At 41.5% G+C, this 24,298-nt stretch overlaps 1 protein-coding gene across 6 annotated transcripts in view; it reads right to left on the bottom strand.

Annotated features, from left to right (window-relative positions):
• LOC117883355 (integrator complex subunit 6-like) overlaps positions 1-20,244 on the bottom strand; it is a 63,647-nt gene extending 43,403 nt beyond the window's left edge. For 3 of the 6 annotated variants that reach the window (XR_004647239.1, XR_004647240.1, XM_034782601.1), the window contains exons 1-2: positions 20,015-20,236; positions 19,854-19,931 (exon numbers count right to left, since the gene is read on the bottom strand). Coding sequence is in view for 3 of the 6 variants with exons in the window: in XM_034782601.1 (XP_034638492.1) it covers positions 19,854-19,931; positions 20,015-20,125 (189 nt within the window). In the remaining 3 variants the exon portion in view is untranslated. Of the gene's footprint in view, positions 1-19,853; positions 19,932-20,014 lie in introns of all 6 variants that reach the window. The other 3 variants (XM_034782602.1, XM_034782603.1, XR_004647241.1) reach the window with 2 other exon arrangements.
• Between the last annotated feature and the right edge of the window lie 4,054 nt (positions 20,245-24,298).

Below are 24,298 nucleotides of genomic sequence, written 5' to 3'. Positions count from 1 at the left end.
TTGTATATTTCTTTTTTGTAATGAGCGATTCTATAGGGCTATTCCATATGAGAGCAGGGGGCAGGGAATACAGGATTTCCCTAACTCCACACCTTGTTTAAATAAATGCCTGTGGAAGTAAAAGTAGCCTTTTTGTCAATTAGTGCAAGGCTTGCTTGGAGGACATTAAAAAAATATCCAAGTGAATAGTACAAAAATCACTTCTGTAATATGGTTCTCTTGGTGACTTTGACCTAAGAATGTAACGCTGAAAAATGACAGGGGTATTCAGAGTACTCCAGGAGTTGAAACTAGACCTGGGTTTGAGGATTTTTATATTCTTGCTCTTCCTCCCCCTCAATACACTGTTAAAAGAATCCTGCAGAATTATTCAGTGTAATCATTTCTCTCCTCTTGTGTCAGCAGCAGCCTTTCCAAAGTGGTTAGGATTATAAATTGCTGCCTTGGAAAATGCTACTGTGAGGGAATAGTTATTTTCCATCTGCTGGTAGGACATTTTTTCACTTGACCAGAGCTCGGAGAGCCTACACTTGACCAAAGCTCAGAGAGCCGGGAGGAGTTGGAGATGCAAGTATTGAAACAAGGGGTAGGTCTACACTTTGCTTACCGCTGGACCCGGAGGTAAGCAATCGATCTTCTGGGATCGATTTATCGCGTCTTGTCTAGACGCGATAAATCGATCCCGGAAGTGCTCGCTGTCGACGCCGGTACTCCAGCTCGGCGAGAGGAGTACGCGGCATTGACGGGGGAGCCTGCCTGCTGCGTCTGGACCCGTGGTAAGTTCGAACTAAGGTACTTCGAGTTCAGCTACGTTATTAACATAGCTGAATTTGCGTACCTTAGGTCGAAGGGGGGGGGGGGGTGTTAGTGTGGACCAGGCCAAGGAGAGTTAAAGAGGCTATGTATGCAAATAGACAAGAATAAAGTCAAAGCCATAGAGCAGTTATATTTTGGATTCCTTATACATAAATTCCAGTTGTGAGACTTCAGTTTTTTCAGGTCTTCAAGTATCAAATTCCTAGTGGATCATTTTTATACACAGAATTTGTTAACACTGAGTAGACTACATCTTGGCAAATAAACTGAAGTGTCAATTTGCCATTACTTGAGAGTTTAGAGGAAAAACTGAACAGAATTGAATTTTAATGGGATGACCTTCTGGTGAATATGAAGGTCTAATGAGGTACTTATACTGTACTTGCTTTTCTGGGCATTTGTGAGAATCACACACCTGCTGCCCCAACCCATGATTGGGCAAAAGGGATGTCAATCAACCCTCTGTAGCACTAAATAGAACTTTCAAATATCATCCTGTGGAATCCTGAAATTTGTCTTGTGAAATACAATTCTTCAAATCAAAGACATCTGGTGGCTCTGCACAACTATCCTGTTTCCTTCCAGACAAAAGCTGAAGAGAATTGCCAAGCAAAGAGAAAGGGTCCACCAGCTAAGTGAATAAAAATAAAGTAGCAGAATTAAGCAGTACAGGAAAGATCAGAAATTAAAGAGTCAGTTAAGTTTAAATAAATAGTTTTAATAGCTGGGAAAATTAAGGTAATTGGTGTAGAATTCAGTTGAGAGGTTTGGGGATCTTCAAAACAAATGTCTGAATAAAAACAAACCACCACCAGTAGGTTTTCCTAACCCTTCACTTTCAGTTTGGACAAAAAGCACCATCCTCATGCAAGAGTATCAAAATGCAAGAGAATAATAAGCAGACAAAGTCCCTGGATTTTAGATCTGTAAAGAGCAGGATGGACTGATTTAAATCAATTTTCCCCACCATTTGTACGCTTCAGTTATTTTCTAATGAAAGGTGCACTTCCATTGGTTGATATAACCATTAAAACATGTTGATTTACAACTAAATAGAGCCTTTACACTAGATCTGGTACATCTTTTTGCCACCTGGCAGGGTGCACTAACTATATACATTTATTTAAATAATTATGTAACTCAATATTTTCGGATTCTTGTTAATTGTACATTTTAGTATGTTGGAAAATGGTGAAGGACATGCTTTTTTACTTGATTACTAACTTTTTGCTCATGATGTGTGTCAAGCTGCATTAAAGAATGGTAACTGGAATTTAAATACATGGAACAGCATATACATTTATTTTTAATGAAAGGAAACAACCTTAAAATGTTCAACTGCATCTTTTTTCACACTCTGAGCAAGGCAGCTAGGGTAACTTAAGTTTTAGGTCTAGACCAGCCCAAAGATATGAGAAAGCACAAACACTGGATCACAGAATTGCATGATAAAACTACACTGTATATTCTACCTTCCACTGGATTGCTTAGGGTCCAGTCCTACTCTCTCAATTTAGAGACTATTTCTAAAATCAGTTCTTTGACACTACACAAAGACCTCCTTCGAGTTAGCAGGCAATTTAATTTTGGGGGGCCAAACAGCCTGTCATGTTAGGGAATGTGAGGGAGATTCCCAAACCTGAGCCATTCTTTTTGGGTGACAGATCTGAGGAACTGTCCCAAATTGAGGTGTCAGAGGAGGTTTTGGAACAAACTGATAAACTAAACAGTAATAAGTCTCCAAAACCTGACAGTATTCACTCAAGAGTTCTGAAGGAACTCAAATGTGAAATAGCAGGACTACTAACTGTCATCTGTAACCTATCATTTATATCAGCTTCTGTACCAAATGACTGGAGGATAGCTAATGTGACGCCAATTTTTAAACAGGGCTCCAGAGGTGACCCTGGCAACTACAGGCCAGTAAGCCTCACTTCAGTACCGGGCAAATTGGTTGAAACTATCGTAAAGAACAAAATTGTCAGACACATAGATGAACATAATTTGTTGGGAAATAGTCAACATGGTTTTTGTAAAGGGAAATCATGTCTCACCCATCTACTAGAATTCTTTGGGGGGGGGGGTCAACAAGCATGTGGACAAAGGAGATCCAGTGGATATAGTGTATTTAGATTTTCAGAAAGCCTTTGACAAGATCCCTCACCAAAGGCTCTTCAGCAAAGTAGGCACTCCTGGGATAGGAGGAAAGGTTCTCTCATGGATTGATAACTGTTTAAAAGATAGGAAATGAAGGGTAGGAATAAATGGTCAATTTTCAGAATGGAGAGAGGTAAATAGTGGTGTCCCCCAAGGATCTGTACTAGGCCCAGTCCTATTTAACATATTCATAAACAATCTTGAAAAGGGATAAACAGTGAGGTGGCAAAATTTGCAGATGATACAAAACTACTCAAGATAGTCTGCCTGGGACTTAACTGTGAAGAGCTACAAAAGGATCTCACAAAATGGGGTGACTGGGTAACAAAATGGCAGATGAAATTTAATGTTGATAAACGCAAAGTAATGCACATGGGAAAACATAATCCTAACTATACATATACAATGATGGGGTCTAAATTAGCTGTTACTACTCAAGAAAGAGATCTTGAATCATTGTGGATAGTTCTCTGAAATCATCCACTCAGTGTGCAGTGGTAGTCAAAAAAGCCAACAGAATGTTGTGAACCATCAAGAAAGGGATAGATATTTTCTGTCTTATCATCATATAGCCTCTATATAAATCCATGGTATGCCCACACCTTGAATACTGCATGCAGATATGGTCACCCCCATCTCAAAAAAAGATGTATTGGAATTGGAAAAGGTTCAAAAAAGGCAACAAAAACGATTAGGGGTATAGAACGGCTTCCATATGAGGAGAGATTAATAAGACTGGGACTCTTCAGCTTGGAAAAGAGGCAACTAAGGGGGGATATGATAGAGGTCTATAAAATCATGAGTGGTATAGAGAAAGTAAATAAGGAAATGTTATTTACTCCTTCTTACAATACAAGAACAAGGGGCCACCAAATGAAATTAATATGTAGCAGGTTTAAAACAAACACAAGAAAGTATTTTTTCCACGCAAAGCACTGTCAACCTCTGGAACTCCTTGCCAGAGGGTATTGTGAAGGCCAATACTATAACGGGGTTCAAAAGGGAGCTAGATAGGTCCATCAATGGCTATTAGCCTGGATAGACAGGAATGGTATCCCTAGCCTCTGTTTGCCAGAAGCTGGGATTGGGTGACAGGGCATGGATCACTTTATGATAACCTGTCCGCTCATTCCCTTTGGAGCACCTGCCATTGGCCACTGTCAGAGGACAGGATACTAGGCTTGATGGACCTTTGTATGGCCGTTCTTATGTCATCTTTTTTACTCTGCCTCTGTGCTTCAGACAGGCCAGCATTTGGAAAACTCAACAGCCAGGAGAGCGGCACTCACCAAACTGCTATGCTAATAGTGAACAAGCAATTTTGAGCCCTAAACACTGAAACCTAAACCCACCCACCATTCCTTAGAAGAAAACACTTTAGATAGCCATCTAGTGTGTCTTTGAATTGTCTCTTAAAATTGACTTTCAAAAGCAGCAAAAGAGTTCCTTTTTCAGTTTAAGCACATTAGGTAAGTTTTTAAGTTATATATCTGGCCAAAGAGAAATGGCTAAGGGCTTCCCAAAAATACTGGCAGGCTTGTAGTGATCTTCATTACTAAACCAGTCTTGGAGAAGCACCTCTCTAGACATGTGCTTATACTCCTTCTCTGAGACTATATACCAGGGGTCAGCAACCTTTCAGAAGTGGTGCGTTGAGTCTTCATTAATTCACTCTGATTTAAGGTTTCGTGTGCCAGTAATACATTTTAACGTTTTTAGAAAGCCTCTTTCTATAAGTCTAATATATAAAGAAACTATTGTTGTATGTAAAGTAAATAAGGTTTTTTAAAATGTTTAAGAAGCTTAATTTAAAATTAAATTAAAATGCAGAGCCCCCCAGACCAGTGGCCAGGACCCAGGCAGCGTGAGTGCCAATGAAAATCAGCTCGCGTGCCGCCTTCGGCACACATGCCATAGCTTGCCTACCCCTGCTATATACCATCTGGAAGCACTGCAATGTTTAAATTTTAATGCATCAAAAGTGTAGTAAATTCACAGATTGAAATAATTTGCTCTAAACTCCACAAAGTAGTCACACACAATAAAAAGGTCTGCAGAATAGTCATTGGCTCTAAAAATTGCCTTAGAGAAAGTCAAGATAAACAAATAAATAGTTTACCTAGGCTACTTATAGCCTAGTAGATAGAGGAATTATTTCAGTTTTAACATTCTACTTTTCACTACTCCTGAGGTCTTGTTTTGTGTTAGGCATTCAACTTTGATTTAATTTCACTATCCCTTCACAGTTTCAGCTTTGGATTCCCATCCAATAGCACATTATTGCTTTTAAATTCCAACATAGTAGAGGATTTAAATAAAAATTAGGACGGCCCATTAATTTTTTTGAGATAACTGCGATTACTCGCAATTAATTGCAGTTTTAATCGCACTGTTAAACAATAGATTACCAATTGAAATGTAGAAAAACATTCAAAATATTTAATACATTTTCATATATATTGTATTCTGTGTTGTAATTGAAATCAAAGTGTACATTATTTTTATTACAAATATATGCACTGTAAAAAATGAGAAATAGTATTGTTCAGTTCACCTCAGACAAGTACTGAAGTGCAATTTCTGTCGTGAAAGTGCAACTTACAAATGTAGATTTTTTTGTTACATAACTGCACTCAAAAACAAAACAATGTAAAACTTCAGAGCCTACAAGTCCACTCAGTCCTACTTCTTTTTCAGGCAATTGCTAAGACAATCAAGTTTGTTTACATTTACAGGAGATAATGCTGCCTTCATCTTATTTACATCACCAGAAAAAAAATTTTTATTTTTACAGTGCAAATACTTGTAAACAAAAATAAATATAAAGTGAGCACTGTAGGCTTTGTATTCTGTGTTGTGAAATATAAATCAATATATTTGAAAATGTAGAAAATATCCAAAAACATTTAAATGGTATTTGATTAATGTTTTTAATTGTGTGATGTTTTTAATCGCTTGACAGCCCTAATAAAAATATTTAGCAATCGTTACATTCCTATGGTGCTTTCAATAACTGAAAGCAACCTTCTTTTATTGAGAACATTTCTATTAGTATTAAGAATTGCAAGATCTCTTCTCCCTTCTGTTCCAAAACAGACAAGAGAAGCATTAACCACTTGAATAGATCTTAAAAAACTTCTCAGCACATTGCCCTTTCAACCCACACAAATTTGAGAGCATTCTCAGAGAGAGGCAGCGACCCAGTTCGACACACCAGAGATTGTACCAAAGAGGGAGTCCCAGACACCTGTCCTTTCCTTCCCTCTCAGCAGCAACTCCCTTCATTTTCAAACTCCCCCCATACAATCTTTATATTCTTTGACTCACGTGATACAGAACCCAAGAACTTATCTTGAATTTTTCCATTGTGGAAAACTCTGCCTCACCACCACCCTCCTTCCTCCAGAAATGGAGATGGAAACTCTTTAAATAATTTCAATTTTTAAAAAACTGCGCTGTCTGTGGAAAGACTGATTCAGTTTCCTATCTACAAAATTATGGTTATAAATTTTCTTTTTCAAGTCATTCTTTCTTCAAAAGGTGAAGAGAACAAGATCAAAAGCAGTACTTAACACTGAGTGCATAAATACTGTTTACTGTGATTGATAGCCTGTCAATAAGCTCTTTTTTCATGCTGATTGTTTTTCTTAATTCTGTTTTATTGTTTTTCCATGACATTTCGAACGTCACACAACGTACAACCAGCTCTGGCTACTACAGCCACGTAAACCCTGCTCTTGTGTGTAAAAACAGCAGTACACATGGTCCCCCTTTTCAGAGGGATCTATGGCATTGAGCTAAAGGTACAAAATATGTAAAATTTTAATTTCCATTAGGAGGAGTTAAATGTGCTGATCTATTTGTAAAAGCCACCTCTTACGCAATACTGAAATACAAGTTGTATTAGCCAAATCCTAATGATTGCTTTGCAACTTGTTTTTCTAATTCATCTTAACATTTGTTTCCCTGCATTAAAGTTAATCCCCAAATGTATTGATTGACACCCATAAATCTGCTAATAAAATGCTTCTGATCATCAGATCAAACTGTAAACCGCAGGCATTCCGAGTAGAACAACGTTGTCTGCACCAAGGAAAGCAGAACAGAGATACCATATGACTGCCCACGTTTTTTTATAATATAGGTATGTATGAAAATATTATATTCAAATGTAGCTCTGAGGCAAGTAAAATTATTAATAATAATAATTATTACCTGTTTAATAGCTGTATTTTTAAATAACTGATATCCAGGGTTTAATCTGCAATATTTTAGACATTTAGATGGCTATGATCAAAAGCACCTTTTTTTTTTTTTTTTTTTTTTGCTGCAGCAACATCAAGGCCATCACATATGCTTAAATAAATGAAAGAATATAAACACAAAGAGGTCATCATAACCCACCATTTCAAAATGTATCAGTATTTAAACAAGGAACAGAAAACTATCCAAAATTTGTTCCACTCAGTAAACAAGTGACCATATCAGTATGGTTTTGAAGTAGTATGAGATTTTACAGTATCTACTTTAATTCTGTATTTAAACCAGCTATGTGTTTCATGTAGTAACTTATGAAGATGGATTATATGGACACCGTAGTTTAGAAATAGTAGGTACTTCTGGATTATAAACTTCGATAAGTAAAATACACTCCCAACAGTGCAAACAACATTCAAGGACCAAAATCTTTAAGTCAAGGTTAACCAACAGTGCCTTGTACGCTTCCAGAATGTCAAATGTACTAAGTTTTTGGGCAGTGAATTCCCCCCGCCTCCCACCCCTTTTTTTGGAGGAAGCGGTGACAGTCAGGGTTAGATGATTGAGACACACCAGGAAGCCTCCTGGGACCACTTCACTGCCACTCAGGAAGCAGCTCTACACTTCTCCTGGCCCCTCCACTCCCCAAGCAGGACTAGAGTGACGAAGGAAAGTAGGTGGTAACTGATGGGCTGCAAGTAGCATATCTACCAGCTGGATTCATCAAGAGGAAATGGAGGAGAGCCCCATACTCCACTTTAGGGTCTGGTGTAGGGGGAAGGTGCTTTGCACAACCCTCTATAGCATAAGATTGCAGACGTATGAACTCAGTAGGTATTCTCCTCCCCTCCTCTTTCAAAGTCCACCTCGGCCCCTGTTACGGAAAACCAATTTTCAAAATAATCTCCCTATGCACGTGGACTTTATGAACAGCTTTTAATTTTCAAAATTCTGTAATGTGACGGACCACAACTGAGAATCTCTTGCCCAACTGACCCCAAATTGCACCACTAACTTTATCCCTGTGCAAAAACATGTTATAAGAAACAATTTTGAAGATTTTTTGGGGGGTGAGATAGCTGTATCTCAGGAACCCTTTGCTCAAATAACCTCAAATATGGACCACTAACCTACCCCAGATCCTCAAGAGGCACAGAAATTGTCAGGTTAATCCAGGTAAGCATGTGGACTTCACAGCACTTAGAAAAGTCAGCTGTTAAACACTAAGAGTCTCACCTTAACTACACAGGTGCTACTACCCCACTATAATACCGAGATAAATGTTGATCAGTTCCAAAACCAACAATAACATTGTTAAACTGTAGCCCTTTGCTTATACTAAAAATCTAAAAAAGTCATTAGGCAACACAATTTTTAAAAGAACAAACACTGCAATCTTTATACATGGTTTGTTTGAAGCTTAATAGCACCTCTGAAAAAGTTGCTAAAATTAACTTCAAGTCCCTTTATCTTTAACAGCAAGCATAAGGAAGGTACACCTCTACCCCGATATAACACAAATTTGGATACAACGCGGTAAAGCAGCACTCAGGGGTGGGGGGGCTGCGCGTGCCAGCGGACCAAAGCAAGTTTGATATAACGCGGTTTCACCTATAACGCGGTAAGATTTTCGGCTCCCAAGGACAGCGTTATATAGGGGTAGAGGTGTACTTGCTTTACACCCTATACATGAATAGAATTGTTAATATCACTTCTTGTAAAAAGTTCACATTAGAGAGCTAAGCACAGCATTAAAAGCAGAGAAGCACAAGGCAACTGAATAAGCATCTGCTCACTTCAATACTCTCTGGTTAGTGTTTTTTTAGCTAAATAGTAATGTACCATATTTTAATACCTTGTTTTGTGGCCAATTCAAAAACAAATTTAAAAATCAATATTTGAAAGAAAAATGTAGATGCTCAGTTTGAATTTCAAACTAAAACTACTGATCCCAGAGACATATCTTCTTAATACCCAGGCCTTACACAGAAAATGCAAGTACCTCAATCTCTACAGGGAACTGGGGAGAAATGCATAGATCAATACACGTATCAGGCAGTTACAGATTCTAAATTGCACACAGAATGTGATTACAAGGACACCACTTAAAATGTATATTCTAGACATGAACCAAGCATTTTACTAAAACCTTGTCCCTTGTATTTAGAACAGCCCCCCCTTTTGATCCTTTTCATCTTTACGTTTAGAGTCTCAAGAAAATATTAAGCAAAATCCATGAAAACTGAATTTGAGAGAGTGTAGTTTTAGGTATTCAAATTCTACTCAAGGTTTTCAGTGTAACAGTAACAGAGATTATATATTAAAATGACAGTTGGCATATAGTTAAGTGGTATTGTTAATAGCTGCTCTATACGGTGATGTTATAGATTCTGGAAATAGCTGTACTCTGTGGTGGATATATCACAATATTTGACTAGAGAACACATTAATAAGACAGAGAAATTAGGGGGCAGGGAGAGAGAACAGTAGCAAGTTCCCAAACCCACAGTCCACATTAGTATCAAACAGTTAGTTTTAAATGCAAGTTAAAATAAAGTTGGTTTAAAATGGTGGCATTCCTCCTCCCCCCACACCCTTGTTTTCCTAACGCAAGTTACTGAAGAAGTTGATCAAGTTGTACAGTATTGCTAGGGCCCTACCAAATTCACAGTCATGAAAAACACATCACGGACTGTGAAATCTGGTCTTTTGTGTGCTTTTACCCTATACTGTACAGAATTCACGGAGGGAAGAGGAAGAGTCCAGCATTTCTCAAATTGAGGGTCCTGACCCAAAAGGGAGTTGCGGGGGAAGGGGGAAGCCACGAGGGAAGTGTCACAAGATTATTTTAGGGGAATCATGCTATTGCCACCTTTACTTCTGTGCTGCCTTCAGAGCTGAGCAGCCAGAGAATGGCGGCTGTTGGCCAGGCATCCATCACTGAAGGCAGCGCCCCACTAGCAGCAGCGCAGAAGTAAGGGTGGCAATACTATACCAGGCCATCCTTACTTTTGCACTGCTGCTGGCGGCGGCTCTGCCTTCAAAGCTGGGCTCCCAGCCAGCAGTCGCTGCTCTCCAGCTACCCAGCTCGGAAGACAATGTCACCGCCTGCAGCAGCGCAGAAGTAAGAATAGCAGTACCGCAATCCCCCTTACAATAACCTTGCCCCCCCCCCCCCCCAACAACTTCTTTTTGGGTCAGGGCCCCTACAATTACACCACCATAAATTTCAGATTTAAATAGCTGAAATCATGAAATTTACGATTTTTAAAATCCTATGACTGCGAAATTGACCAAAATGGACTGCGAATTTGGTAAGTATTGCGTGAAGACACTGAATCATTGGATAGTGGAGCTCTTGCTAACTAATCTGTAAATCAGACTCTTACAACTAAACAGCCAATTTCATGTATGTATTATGGCTCCAAAGTTAAAGCTGAAATCAGAATATTCTAGACAATTAAGTCACTAGACATGCACTACTTTTACCCATGAATACAGATCCACACAAGTCATGAAACTGAAGTTTATCAGAGAAGTAGCTTTTCACATTAATGGTATTTTCATAGTATGCAAACACAGGCAGCCTTCTGTGTATTCTTGTTACAGTAAGTTCAGAATATCATTTATGTACCATTGGGTTCAAAGTAAGTAGACTATTCTCCTTAGGGAGAAACATTTTCAAAACCCAAAATGAGAATGAACACATTATAAGCAATTAAGAATAAAGGAAGAGTATTTACAATCTTATAGTATTCATTATTGCAAAAGCTAATACATACACACATTCATATTTTCAGAAATCAACATAATGGTACATCATATAGTTTAAGAAGAGAGTTCCTGCCCCAAGGAGTTTACAATCTAAACTATTATGTACATTTTTATATACATTACAAAGCCACGCTATGAAGCCTGGATCATAGTTTAGTCATTCTTGTGGATTTTGCCTTGGTATTTTGATGAAAAAACAGCACGTAGTACACAAGAAACAAAGAGCATTTGGCAAAGAAACTTGGAGACAACTCCCTATTCACAACAGAGAAGCTTTTCCACTTATTTGCAGACTGTCTTAGGCAGAAATATGTATTAGGATTTTACAACTTAAACTTGTTATAAAAAGTGACATTAGCATTTGAAATTAGTTAAGCCTCTTAGTGCAAACATTTCTGCTTTTATCTAGTAAGCCCTTAAAGCCATCGGATGTGTCTATGGACCTGCTCAAGATAAAATAGAGAGCCAAGTAAAAAGACAAACTAAATGGCCATAGTGACTATTAGTGATAGGGGTTAGTGTCAATCTAACTTCTCCAAAGAATCCTACCATTTCATACCATCCGTGTCTCTCATAAGCATATGCAGGATCAGGGCCTTAATTTGCAAATTCCAGTAGACAATGAGCTGCTTAGATGCTTTAAATAAGCTTAGTGTGGCAATCCACACTGCCTCTCCTTTTCATTAGTTATAAGCAGCCAGTGAAAACAAGTCATCTAACTGGAAACCAGTTAGATGAATAAGATGACTTTTGACATCTGACTGGATATGGAGTCATTTCTACACCGCTCTCTCTATTTAGAATTCAATTCCTTATCAGAACGCAGTGCTTCATATTCTTTCTGAATAAACTGGAATTTAGAGAGCTCCATCAATTAAAAACCCTCATATTTCCATCTGAAAGTGGTCTAATATTGCTAGAAGTAACTCTTACCCTTACTGTAAACTAAAGGGGAAAAAAAAAACTCTGCTTTTTCAGTTTTTTGTGCATTTGTCTGCACTGTGTATCACTAATTTGCCATTGTTGACATTTGTACCGCTTCCCCGGGTTCTACAAGACAATGTTTACTAGAAACCACAGTTGAAAGAAGATAGCAGGAAGGAACGTGCATCGAAAATAGGGAAGGAGAAGAGCCTGAGCACGTTTGTTATTGACCATAGGCCCACCCAGCAACCGGTATACACTTTTAAAAAGAGTGCTCTACCAGAAAATAAAAAAAAAAAAAAATTAAGTAGTATCCATTTAAATTGAAAGCTGTCACTATTCCATGGTATTTCCACTAGAGGGCTAATTTCATAATCCCCCCAAAGTTCAAGTGAAATAGTACTCAGTTTAGTTTTAGATTTTAAAATGCATCCATTGGGGGCCTCGGCATGCATAAGTCTGCCTTGCCCCCCAAAAAAACACCCACCATTTTATTTTGCTTTAATCTTACTTGCCCAATCCCAAGATTGTCCAACTAAAAATAGAATCAAGTAGTGCGTCCTCTGGTCATCTTTCTTTGGGACTACTGAATCAAGCTACCAAAAAAATCCTGAATATTACACTTGGAGACGGAGCAGCTAACTGCGGGGGAATTATTACAGCTAGCAGACAAATTATTCCCAAGCAAGTAACAGTAAGTGGATTCCAAACCTATTTTGTTCTCAGAGGGTAATAGTCATAAGGGATTTGCCCCAATCTCCCTTCAAACTAAATTACTTCTGTTAAGCAAATGAATTTAAGAGAACAAAACAGAGTAAGAACATTTGTTAGTTTTAAACTACCTACTGTAATTTATTTGTTCGTGCTCAAAGTCACCACTCAGGAAAAAAAGACTATGTAAAAGAACACCAGGGTAATGGAAGCCCAAAATAAATTGGTTAGAACAATATTCTTCACTGAATTTAGGACTTTGTTTTTTGGGGGGCTGGCTGAAGACTTTACACATGATGGAAGATAATTTTAAGGCATTTAAGTAGTGTGCACAAGGCAACTTTTAGAAATGGAACAAATCAAAACTCATGTTTCTATATTGTCTCTTTTATACAACCTTATAACAATACTTAAATTATGTATTAATATTTAAGTGATTCCTTCTGCCCACCAATCTGACCTGCCTCTTGACTAGATAATTTTGAAGACCTCTCAGATTACTTCAGCTACAAATTAAGAGAAAGAAATGTTCCTCTTGCCCAAGAGGAACAGAAATTCCTCTTCTCACCCCCAACTCAGAACTCCATTTCCCTCAACTCACCTTCACTTCAGCCTCATCTTGGACCCAGAACTCTGCTCTTCCCGTATCTTGTGACCTGCCTAGAACCACCTCCACAATACTGCCCATTTACACCACTGCCTCAACTTCAACTCTGCTGAAATCACCATCCTTCATCTCCTCTTACTTTAGACTACTGGAACTCCTTTCTCCATGGCTCTAAATCAGAGCTCCAGATGCCCACCTAAGCAGAATGCTTCTGCCTGATTTCTTACATGTATATAAAAACATAACTTTCACTTCCAGCCTCATACAATCCCATTCAGTGCAAGACCCGTTCAAGTTACCCCAAATTAAAAGCCTACAGATTTGCTACAGCCTACCCAAATGGATTCTCTCTCTGTTGTCCTCCGCACAAGCCTCCTTCAACTCTCCATGAGTTGGCCATTGCCAACACGAGAGCCTTTATACAGCACAGCACCTGCCATCCAGAACAGCTTTCTTGCTACTCTCCACTTCAAGACCCAAGCAGAGCGAGTTCTTTGACCCAACATCTGGAACTCTGAATTCTCCGACATCGAAATTATACGAAGAGACCCCAGGTCTGCACCAGAGTACACTCAGTTACTCTCTGTCACAGAGAGCCACGTAGGCCATGGTAGTGCCCACTGCTTTCACGGAGCAACCATTTCATGATGAACAAAGAGAAAGTCTGATTTGTTTGACACCATTAAGTATACAGACTTCATATCAAAAGATAGGACTACTGACAATAGTGAAACTAATCCCAAGCTTCACCAGCCTCCCTAAAAAGTAACCGAGCTGCTAGGCATTATTTCAGTACCCTTCAGTGGACACTTACATAGGAGCCTTCCAGAAATTTCTACCACCCCCAGCCAACAAACACAGCCAACCTTGACAAAGGTCACAGACCCTCACGTAATGGTTTCAGAGTCAGAAGCGGTTACCTAGTGAGAGACCCAGAAAGTCTAGTCATAGAAGTCCCCATCCTCCAAAACTGGAGCGCTCATCTAAACGTGACAAGGCATGCAGTCAGAGCGGGAGAGAAAGGGGAGCAACCAGCGCTAGTTAGAGCTCTGGGCTAGCAAGTCTTGTCAAATCTTCCTATACATTTCCAAGATCCTTCCTTTTCTGTCCATCGAGATGGCTCAAATTCTTGTCTATCCCCAGCCATGACTATTGCACACTACTCCTTTCTAGCCTTCAAGACCCACACTGCCACGTCCAGTCCATTCAAAACACAGTTGAAGTCATCTTCCTTCCCTCTCATTCTGTTCCCTACCCTTCAACTATCCACGTATACATCCCCATTTCTTAGTACATCAGATTCATGCTCCATGCGGTCACCTACAGGGAGCTTCACAGCTCTTTTCCCCACTACTTATCCACTTTTCTGTACGTTCCCATGCCTTCCCAACAATTCTTACCTTGACCCCCATTTCTTTTTCTTCAATAACTCCCCCATATTTCATGTGTTTATACAGTAGGCATTTATATAGGAATGTTAATTGAACACAATGTGTTCAAGAGTTTTGTATGGCAGTAAACTCCATTAATATGTACTGCAGTTAAAACTCCGAGTTACACCTCTACCCCGATATAACGCTATCCTCGGGAGCCAAAAAAATCTTATCGCGTTATATTGAATTTGCTTTGATCCGCCGGAACGTGCAGGCCCGCCCCCCCGGAGCGCTGCTTTACCGCCTTAGATCAGAATTCATGTTATATCAGGTCGCATTATATCAGGGTAGATGTGTAATTTAACAACAGCTCCAAAATCACATTTACATATTACTGCACTAGGTCTCAGGAAACCAACTACTGGCCCAACCTGTTGGATCACCAACTGAAGTCAATACAATACGTGACAATACAAACAAACAGGAATACAGAACTCCTAACCCTAGTCTCTGAAGTAAATGAATCAATTGTAAGTTGTCCCAATACTCGGGCTTGTGAGCAGGTCATTTATGGAGAAGTTCATGTTGAAACAAGAATCACCATTTCTGGAAAAATGCCATACAGAACACCGTCAAGAGCCAAGGGAAGGCCCTCTCACGGTCACCTGCCCTGCTGAAATCATATCAGTCATAAATGCATAAGAAAGTTCATAAAACCCGTTAGTCTGGATAAGGCTGTATTAGAACTTCATCGTGAAACTGAATATTTACCCACAGCATAGGCTGCAAAAGTAATTTGGGACTGTTTCACAAACTGTAGGATGAGCGATTGACAAAATGAGATTTTATATTATTAGGGAAAAAGCAGCAAATAAATTAAGAGTGGACCAGTCTTCCTAAAAAAGGAAACAAAACAAGACTATACATATGCCCAGGGACTGCAAGACTGGATAACAACTTGGAGATCTCAGCATCCCACAGAACCTACATCTGTAGCCATCTTTGGTTAGCTTTACATCAATAGTCAACTCGTTTCTCTATGCCATCAGGGAAAATGACAAGAGTAACAGTTGCTGGGAGTGCAGGAGGAAATTTCTCTCCTCATCCTCTTCCAGAAGAGATTTTTGCTTCTCCACATAGCACTGCCAGATCAGTAACAGCCAGGCAAAACCAATTAAAATGACTGCTTCAATCAGTTGTGCCTGCTTAAGACAATGGGGAGATCTACAGGTAGGAACCACAAACAAACATGCCATTCTCTCAAATGGGAATTAAGAGTGTGTGGGGAGTGAGAGATTCCTGCAATACCTCAAATTAAGTGTAAGCAAATCCTGGACATGACATAGTAAATCAGAATTCAAGTAACTTGCACTATTGTCTCTGCATAGCTACCAGCCTCTGTCTAGTAGCATATCAGCAAACTCACTTTGCATCTCAAAGGTTTTTAATTCTGGAAATTAGTGCTTTTCTTAAAACATAATTTCGGAAGTACTAAAAATAAAGTATCCGAGGTTGTTCTTAAAATAAATAACTTGCCATCTACCAAGAGAAAACCTAACAAAGGACCTGATCCAAAGCCCAAGGAAGTCAGAGGTGCTTTTCCATAGACTCCAGTGGGCTCTGGACGAAGTCCATTAACAAAAGAGATTTTAGGTGCAGTTTTATGCATCTCTGGAGACCAAAAAAAATTATTTAAAAAAATGTAAGATGTCGGTCTTCATTTAACCCTATAGATAGCTACATCTATTTTAGATCATATTTAATCATCTTTACTGTGCATTGCATTCCGTACAACATACGGGGTATGGAAAAGAGAGCAAGTTCCACTGATTTCAGCAGGTGACCTCTTCTGCCTCATAGACTCATAGACTTTAAGGTCAGATGGGACCATTGTGATCATCTGGTCTGACCCCCTGCATGCTGCAGGCCACAAAACCGTCCCTACCCTTCCTTTGACTCTGCTGATGAAGTCCTCAATCCTGTGTTTTAGTGACTTCAATTGGCAGAGAACCCTCCTGCTAGCGATCCCTGCAGCAAGCCTACGCTAGTATAAACATTATAGACCATGGCAGCATTGTTTTATGTAGGGCACCATCTTTTAGCAGGGGTCAAGCAAGGCTGTTGATTTAAAGTACTTTTAAGTAAAATAATTATAGGGCTATAAAAGTTACACTGAAGTGACAGCCCCTCTGCAACCAAAGGAACTGTTTCCATAGTCCCTCTGCCATCTTCTGGTGGGGTCAACTCAGCTGGTGTTGATGGAAAGGGCTAAACAACTATTTCCTAAAGTAACCAATGAAACAAGATTGTGATTCCCTCTCAATAAATGATACAAACAAGAGAGCAAAGCAATTGACAAGGGAGATCATCTGCTGCTGCACAGATATTGGAATATATTTTGTAAGCTTACTTTTTCTTTCTTAAAATTTACTTTCTCCTTCCCTAACCCAGAAAAAAGATCTTGGCATATCCACCATTACTGTTGTAGTTTGTTATTAGTATTTCCTTTGCAAAGTTTTTGTTTTGTAACACATACAAATCTGCTTGGCTACTTTGGAACTAGAGATAGAGGAAAACACACTTGATCTAAGTCCTTAGATCTTTCCCATTTAAATACTATGATATTTACAATACAAGATACGATCATCATGTTTCACATGCTTTTGATGATATGCAAACTACTGAATTATGAGAAATATTTGCAGGGTAAGCCTGCTTATTCTTGATAGAAGAAAAGGAGTATCTTACCAAGCTTCAGAAAGTAACTATTGTTCACATGAAGTACCCAATTCATGTTGTTTTTGTTTTAAACCATGCACTCTGTGCCACACAACACTATGGACAAAACACATCATTTCCCATGTATTTCAGTTGCTATGTACCAACATTAGTAGTATGTAGTATAGCACTACTCATTGGTACAATACGCCAAATATAGGAATTTTCTTTAGTGAGACTTGCATGGCATGTGATAATAGCCTATATAGTATTCTTATTGCAGAGTTACAAGTAGATGCATTGACAATGGAATGTTTTCATTACATCATGTTGTGTGCAATACAACAAAAACAGGGAAGTGTGTTCTCACAGCTAAGACTGCCATCACAAAGACTAGACTTGCTGTATTTAGTCCTGAGTGGAGAAGAGGAGGGAAAATATATTTCACACTGCGCTGCAGAAAACCTTCCAGTGTTGTCGGACTAGAATGCCAGCTAACATTTCTTGGCCAGAAATTAGGGGATTTTAACCCAGAGCTCAAGATGGATCTTCATGAACGCAGAGACAACAAAATGAGACGGGGAAGGAAAGGTGTGGAGTACTAAACACAAAATAAATACTGACTTATGCAAGTGTTATCAGCATTTCAGAGAGCAGACTGCATTTCAAGTGTGTGAATTCAGTGCTGGTTAAAGGTGGAAGATGCATGGCCCCAGATAATAAATTTCTCTTCCCACAGAAGCTGTACAACGCGCACAGCATCAGCACAAGCATACCCATGTCCCAACAACATGCTTTGGCCATCACCTGCAGAGACCATCCATTCTTAGCTTCTTTGCTGGGACTGCCAACAACGGTGGTGTTTGTTATGTGGACATCTGCATACTTTGTGCTGGGCTAATGCCAATCAGATGATAACTATTGGTAATTACTGACATGTTAAAACAGAAAAGAACGGTAGTGGAATACCTATGCCCAGAGCCATTCAATGGATACATTTTACAAGTATTCAAAACCTCTCTAACAGTGAAGAGTTTTGTGGTGTGCTTTAATGAGACATTTAAAATTACATTTATTTGGACATCTCAGCTGCTTGAAAGTCATAGTCTGAGAAGCAAACAGAAATATTGCTAAGGTGGCCTATATTTTTGACACATTCTTGGGATGCAGCAGCCATGGAAAGACAGACTACTTGCCTCAATCCTGAGAAACAACAAAAATGGGGGAAGAGAAAGACACACACTGGGCCAAATTCAGCACGGCCGTGTGTAATCACATACACCTGTGCAGAGTAGTACTATCAAAGCAGAATGGTAATGTTTTACACCCACATTAAACAGCTGTAAGTCACCACACATGGCAATGCAGCACCACATTGTCTCTCTTCGATTCCTGAGCTGCACCTTTAGCAGTAGGTGTGGGAGGAGGAAAAGGAAGAGACAGGCTCAGTCTGTTGCTTCAGTCACTAATGAGGGAGACACACCAAGGTGAGGCATAGAAAGGCACCAGCAAGTGTGGGGAAGAGCTAGTCAGTTGCCCAGGCTTTGTGCTGCAACACAAGCCGCATGTGTACAGGGAAAAGGACTGCTTCCAGGCTGCTGCTCCAATACATATGTTCCTGCTGCTGCAGAGAGCGGGGGAAGTCTTTTGCCCTAATCCTTGTGCACGAAGCACTGCAATGGGGTAGAGATGCACACTCTAGTCTAGGCCGCCCTAGCAACAGCAGCTGAACTGGAGGCAGAAGCAAACTCAGCTAAAGGAGGGGAAAGCAGGGCAGCAGAGGAAGGGGACAGGGATCCTGGGGGAGAGGAGAAAAAGCTCCAGAAGCCCCTTCCTCCAATCCTTGTGTTCAGCAGCCAAGGTGTGGCAAGAACTCGCACTGCCCTGGATCCCAGTGCTTGGGTAAGGGGAACATGACCCATACTAGCCTGGTCTATGGGGTCCTAGTGCTTAGGGAGGAGTAGTGGCACCAAGGGGATGGGGAGGCGGGGCACACACGGTCCTGGTCTATCGGGGGTGGAAAAGGACCTACACTGGCCTGTTCCGCGGGATCCTGGTGCAGAGGCGGGGTCCAGGTGTCCCCGTCTATAGGGTCCCAGTAAGGGGAGGCACAGACAAGAACCACACTGTCCTGCTCTATAGGGCCTTGGCGCATGAGGGGGGAGGGACGGACGAGACCCCCACCGCCCCGGTCTCCCCGACGAGAGAGGGAGAGGGAGAGGGATAGGGACCCCCAGGGGCGGGGACCCCCACCGCCCCGGGGTCCAGCAGGGCTGCTAAGGGGTCGGGCCGAGGGGAGGCGCTGGGCGGGGGCGGAGCCGCGCGGCGCAGCAGCGGGCCGGGCCGGCCCCGCCCCACGCCGGGGCGGCGAATCACGCTCCTCCCCCTCCTCCATCTCAGCAGCGCCCTCCGCCAGCCTCGCTCCTCCATACAAAAGCAAAATGTCCGCCATCTTCACGGGCTGCTGCCGCCGGCGGCTGCGCCCCCCGGGCCGGGCGCGCGGGGGCGGGCGTTACCTTGATGCAGTAGGGCGGCTCGTCGAAGGTGACCAGCATGTACCTGTCCCCGCGGCTGGCCGGGTCCCGGGCCCGCAGCTGCGGAGAGAGCAGAGAGGCGGCGTTAGCCGGCGGGCGGGCGCGGGGCGGCGGGGCAGGCGGCCCGCCCGGCCCGCACTCACCTTCATGAAGAGCTCCACGGCGCCCTTGGCGATGTCCAGGTAGCTGGTGCCCAGGTGCGCCCGCTGGTTCATGGAGGCCGAGGTGTCTATGAGGAAGAGGAGGATCGGCATGGTCCCGGCAGCGCCCCGGCCGGCCGGGCGCCCCGCGGGGGGAGCGGCTCAGCCTCCCCCGCCGCCTGCAGCCCGAGCGCTCGCCGCCCGTGGCCGCCGCCTGAGCTGCCTGGCTTCACTGAGACCCAACTTCTCTCCCCTCAGCCTCCGGCGGCACCATGTGACCAGCCCGCACGCCATTGGCTGGCCATTATACCGTCATTTGCATATGCATGAGGCTGGGGAGAGGGCCCCCCTCCCTGCCAGGGGCGGGCTTGGTTTCGGGGGCGGCGCTGGATCGGGCCGAGGAAGGGGCCGTAGCCGGCGCACGGCGAGGCGGGGGCGGCGCTTGGGAACTCTCCTGCAGATGTGCGCGCGCCTGGAAACCTGGGAGCTGCGTTGTGGGCAATGCCGGACTGCCCGGCCAAGGCGCTCCTGCCACTGCCTGCCCGGGCCAGGCACACGCAGCAGGACTCCTACCTGCCCCTTGGTAAGGTACCTGCTGTCACTGGCAAAGCCAGTTCCTCGGCCAGGCCACCACGCTCAGTCACACACAGGCTGCTGTCAGCATTTCCTGTGGCTGCAGAATTACATGCAGAGCCCAATAATCTGTGTCTTCACTAAAGCATAACTGGTGTTTGCCTAAAGCATGCCTTCCAGAAAGGCATCAGTCTTGAGATGAAGACATCAAGAGATAGAGAATCCATCACTTCCCTTAATAGTTTGTTCCAGTGGTTAATTATCCTGAATGTTAAAAATACTGTATCTAATTTGGATGCCTGGCTTTAGCTTTCAGCCATTGATTCGTGTCATGTCTTTCTCTGCCAGAGTAAAGAGCCCTTAATATCTGGTATTTTCTCTCTGTGAAGGTTCTTAAGAGACTCTAATCTAGTGAGCTATCAATCTTCTTTTCGATAAACTAAACAGATCAAGCTCTTTAAGGCTCTCACTGTAAGGCATTTTCTCTAGCCCTCAAATCATTTTTGTGACACTTTCTGCACCTTCTCCAACTTTAGAACATCCTTTTAAAAATATAGACACCAGAACTAAACAGTGTTCCAGAGTTGATCTCACCAATGCCCTATAGAGGCAAAATCACCTCTCAACTTTAGATCTGCTGCTGTGAGGGAGGACTAGATATTGGATAGAACTGCTGAACGGTGACTTTACAAGAACCCATTAACAGCACTTCCGAAGAAAAATACAACTTCCCAACCTCTTACACTTAAACTTGATTCCATTTAAAGTCCTCTAAGATAAAGGAAATTATTGTTAATTTATTTGGAAAATTGTTCAATTTACTTGTAAGAAAATAGAAATAATATATGGAGTCAGAGTGTCATCTCAAACTTTTAAAATACAATATACAAACTCTGGCCCCAATTCTGAGCTGAGGGTCTTTAAGCAACCTTTACACATCTCCGATTCTGGACCTGGCCACCAGTGTTACTTATGCTACCTACAAACTGCTCCCTGCTGAACCAGCACAGAGTCCAGAAGAGCAAGGATGCAGAATACTCTGGCCCACCCCTGCATTGCACCAGAGTGGTGATAGAAGGCTATTATGCCAACTTTCCAATAACCCAGTGAACCCTTCTGCCCTGGTAGAATTCATCTTGGTTTCAAACTCTTTATGCTGTTGGAGTAGTAAAGAAGTCAGACCCTGGCTCCAAATTAAGGCCATTAGCTGTGTGCTGGCCCATTAACATGACCACAGCAGTTGAACTAAGCACTGGATTTCAGGGCCACTGGATTTCTGGACTCTAAAAGCTTTAAAGAGCCCTGAATCCCTTACCCCTTCCATTTGTTACTGTTTGTTATTTGTATAATAGTGTTCATCTAGGCTACTAAAAGTTGCCACAGTTGCTGCATGTACTGAATTTATGCATGCAAGTGGCAACTAATGATACCAAAAAGCAAGGACATGCCATTAAAAGGGAGGAAAAAAACCCCACCTGCAGGAGAAGGGATGAAATGCTCTGGATCAAAGAGGGGGGAAAATGCTACTGAGGCCTCAATTCTGCAATAAGCTCTGCACAGGTGGACCCCTGTGCATGCATTCCCCCTGATTTGAACTTATCAGTAGTTCAGACCCTGACACTGCCATATACCTACTACCAGTGTAACTAGCATGCATAGCTTCCACAATGAAACCAAAAATGCTATGTAGCACTATACCCACTAGTAAGTGCTTGCAAAAAATACCAAAGAGGTACTGTCAACAAATCTCATTTTAAAGAGATAATTCAGTTATTAATAACACTTTCCACTGAATTGAAACAATTTTTAGAGTCAAATATTCATGTCACAATATACATCTCCTTACTATTTGCACATTATGCAGCCTGAACAATTAAAATAGAGCATTCAGTTTCTCGTCCATTGCAGTTGACTTTTCTGATGTATTTGATCAATAATGTTTCCTTTCACCAACACTGACAACATGGGAGGGGGGAATTAAAATCCCCTTCAAAGCTATTTTAATTGAAAGTAAAGATAAAAATTGTTCATCAATATACTTTTACTCCTACTGATCAGAATCATCTCTGGTGTAACTCCATTGAATTCAGGGATGAATTTGGCCTGCTAAGTATTGTAAATACCCTCTTCATCCCTACACACACGATCTACATTTTGAACCTAAAACTGGTAAATGTTATTCCTGTCTATACTGATTTTATAAAAGTTCCCCCCCCACACACACACACACACACCTTTTTAATAAACTATCTTAACTTCTGTATTTATATTTTACACATAATTTAGCAAAATTATTTAACAGGCATGGACCATAAAGCGAGAGAACCATTTAAAAAGCTTGTATGATGAAAACAAAAAAACCAAAGTTACATTCAAACGTGTGACTTGGCTGCTCCATTTTCAAGAGCCTTACCCAATAGTCATATGTGCAATAGAAGTACATCTGTCATTAGGGCTTCTGAATTTTAGCAATTATGAAAACACTGAAGGGGGTGGAATATTTTAAAGCAAATTTAGTGCACATGAATGGAGCCAGACTGATAGAATTAGAATTTGAATCCCAAATTATACAGGCAAGGTACAACACAAGCAGCCATAGTGCATACTTTCCCACACTTCCCTGCTAACTCAGCCTTGACCCTACAAGGACAGATTCTAGGCATGAAAAGGACAGTTCAGTCTTGATTCAGTCCTTCTCTAGAAGATGTCAGCTAATGCCAACTGCGATGTACACATTTATCCACCAAGAACTTGTCTAATTGCTCACACCAATGAATAACTATCAGATCAGATGGTAACCTTGATTACAGAGCACCTGGAGCAATTCAAACTAACAACCTAGTGGTTAAAGGCTCTGTGTCTGCAATGATCCATTAGGCCACGTGAGAGGCTAAAAAAATACTATAAAACCATAACACTCCCATGATTCCTTTGACTTTGAGTGGACAGGAACACCATTATCTCAGAGACCTTTCCTACCCTCCCTCATCACAGCAGTTAAAGGTCAAGACAGAAGCATCTTGCTTTCAGTTTCTGAGGTTGATCTCTCAAGGAATGGTGGCAGGCAATGTGCTCTCAGATGAGAGCTCTGGCTTTTGGAATTTGTTCCAGCTGGAGTCCACCAGAGCTGAAGTCTAGCAACACTCAGGGCACAATGCAAGACTTAGTTTAGATTGATGTGACTTTGATAATGGCTGAAAATATTGGATGCCATGGTTGCTAATATGCACAGAGACAACAGTAGTATGTGGATACTCTATTCCAGAATAAAAATCACTTTATTCCAGAATAATTTAGTGTGCTTTATTCTGGTCCATTTTACCATGCGGACGAGTTATTATTTTCTATTCCCTGTCCTGACCTAACTTCGCATCTAACAAGATTTTAGCTCTAACAACCTTCTTTGCTTCTCAACTTTCTTATTGCTTCATAGGATACTTTGTTCTCAGCTAGTTGCTATCTGACAGCAGCACCAACACGATCAAAAGATCTGAAAGGCACTAGCCATGCACCCTTGAGCATAAAAGGAGCCCAACTTTGGCACCTGATGAGCAATTAGAGTTTGAAAAGCATTTGATGGATCACTCAGGAAGAAATACTCTAATTTAAATCTCCTTTTGCTGCCAGTTCCTGGACAGCTAAATCCTGCAGTCCCCCCCACTCTATGCTCCCGAACTTGGCCTTGCAATCCAGCCACCCTGACCACTTGTTAGG

This window comes from Trachemys scripta, chromosome 9 (genome assembly GCF_013100865.1).
Source record: "Trachemys scripta elegans isolate TJP31775 chromosome 9, CAS_Tse_1.0, whole genome shotgun sequence".
Classification (NCBI taxonomy): domain Eukaryota; kingdom Metazoa; phylum Chordata; order Testudines; family Emydidae; genus Trachemys; species Trachemys scripta.
Note: the sequence above shows the minus strand (reverse complement) of the source record. Positions and strands in the feature narration are given on the sequence as shown.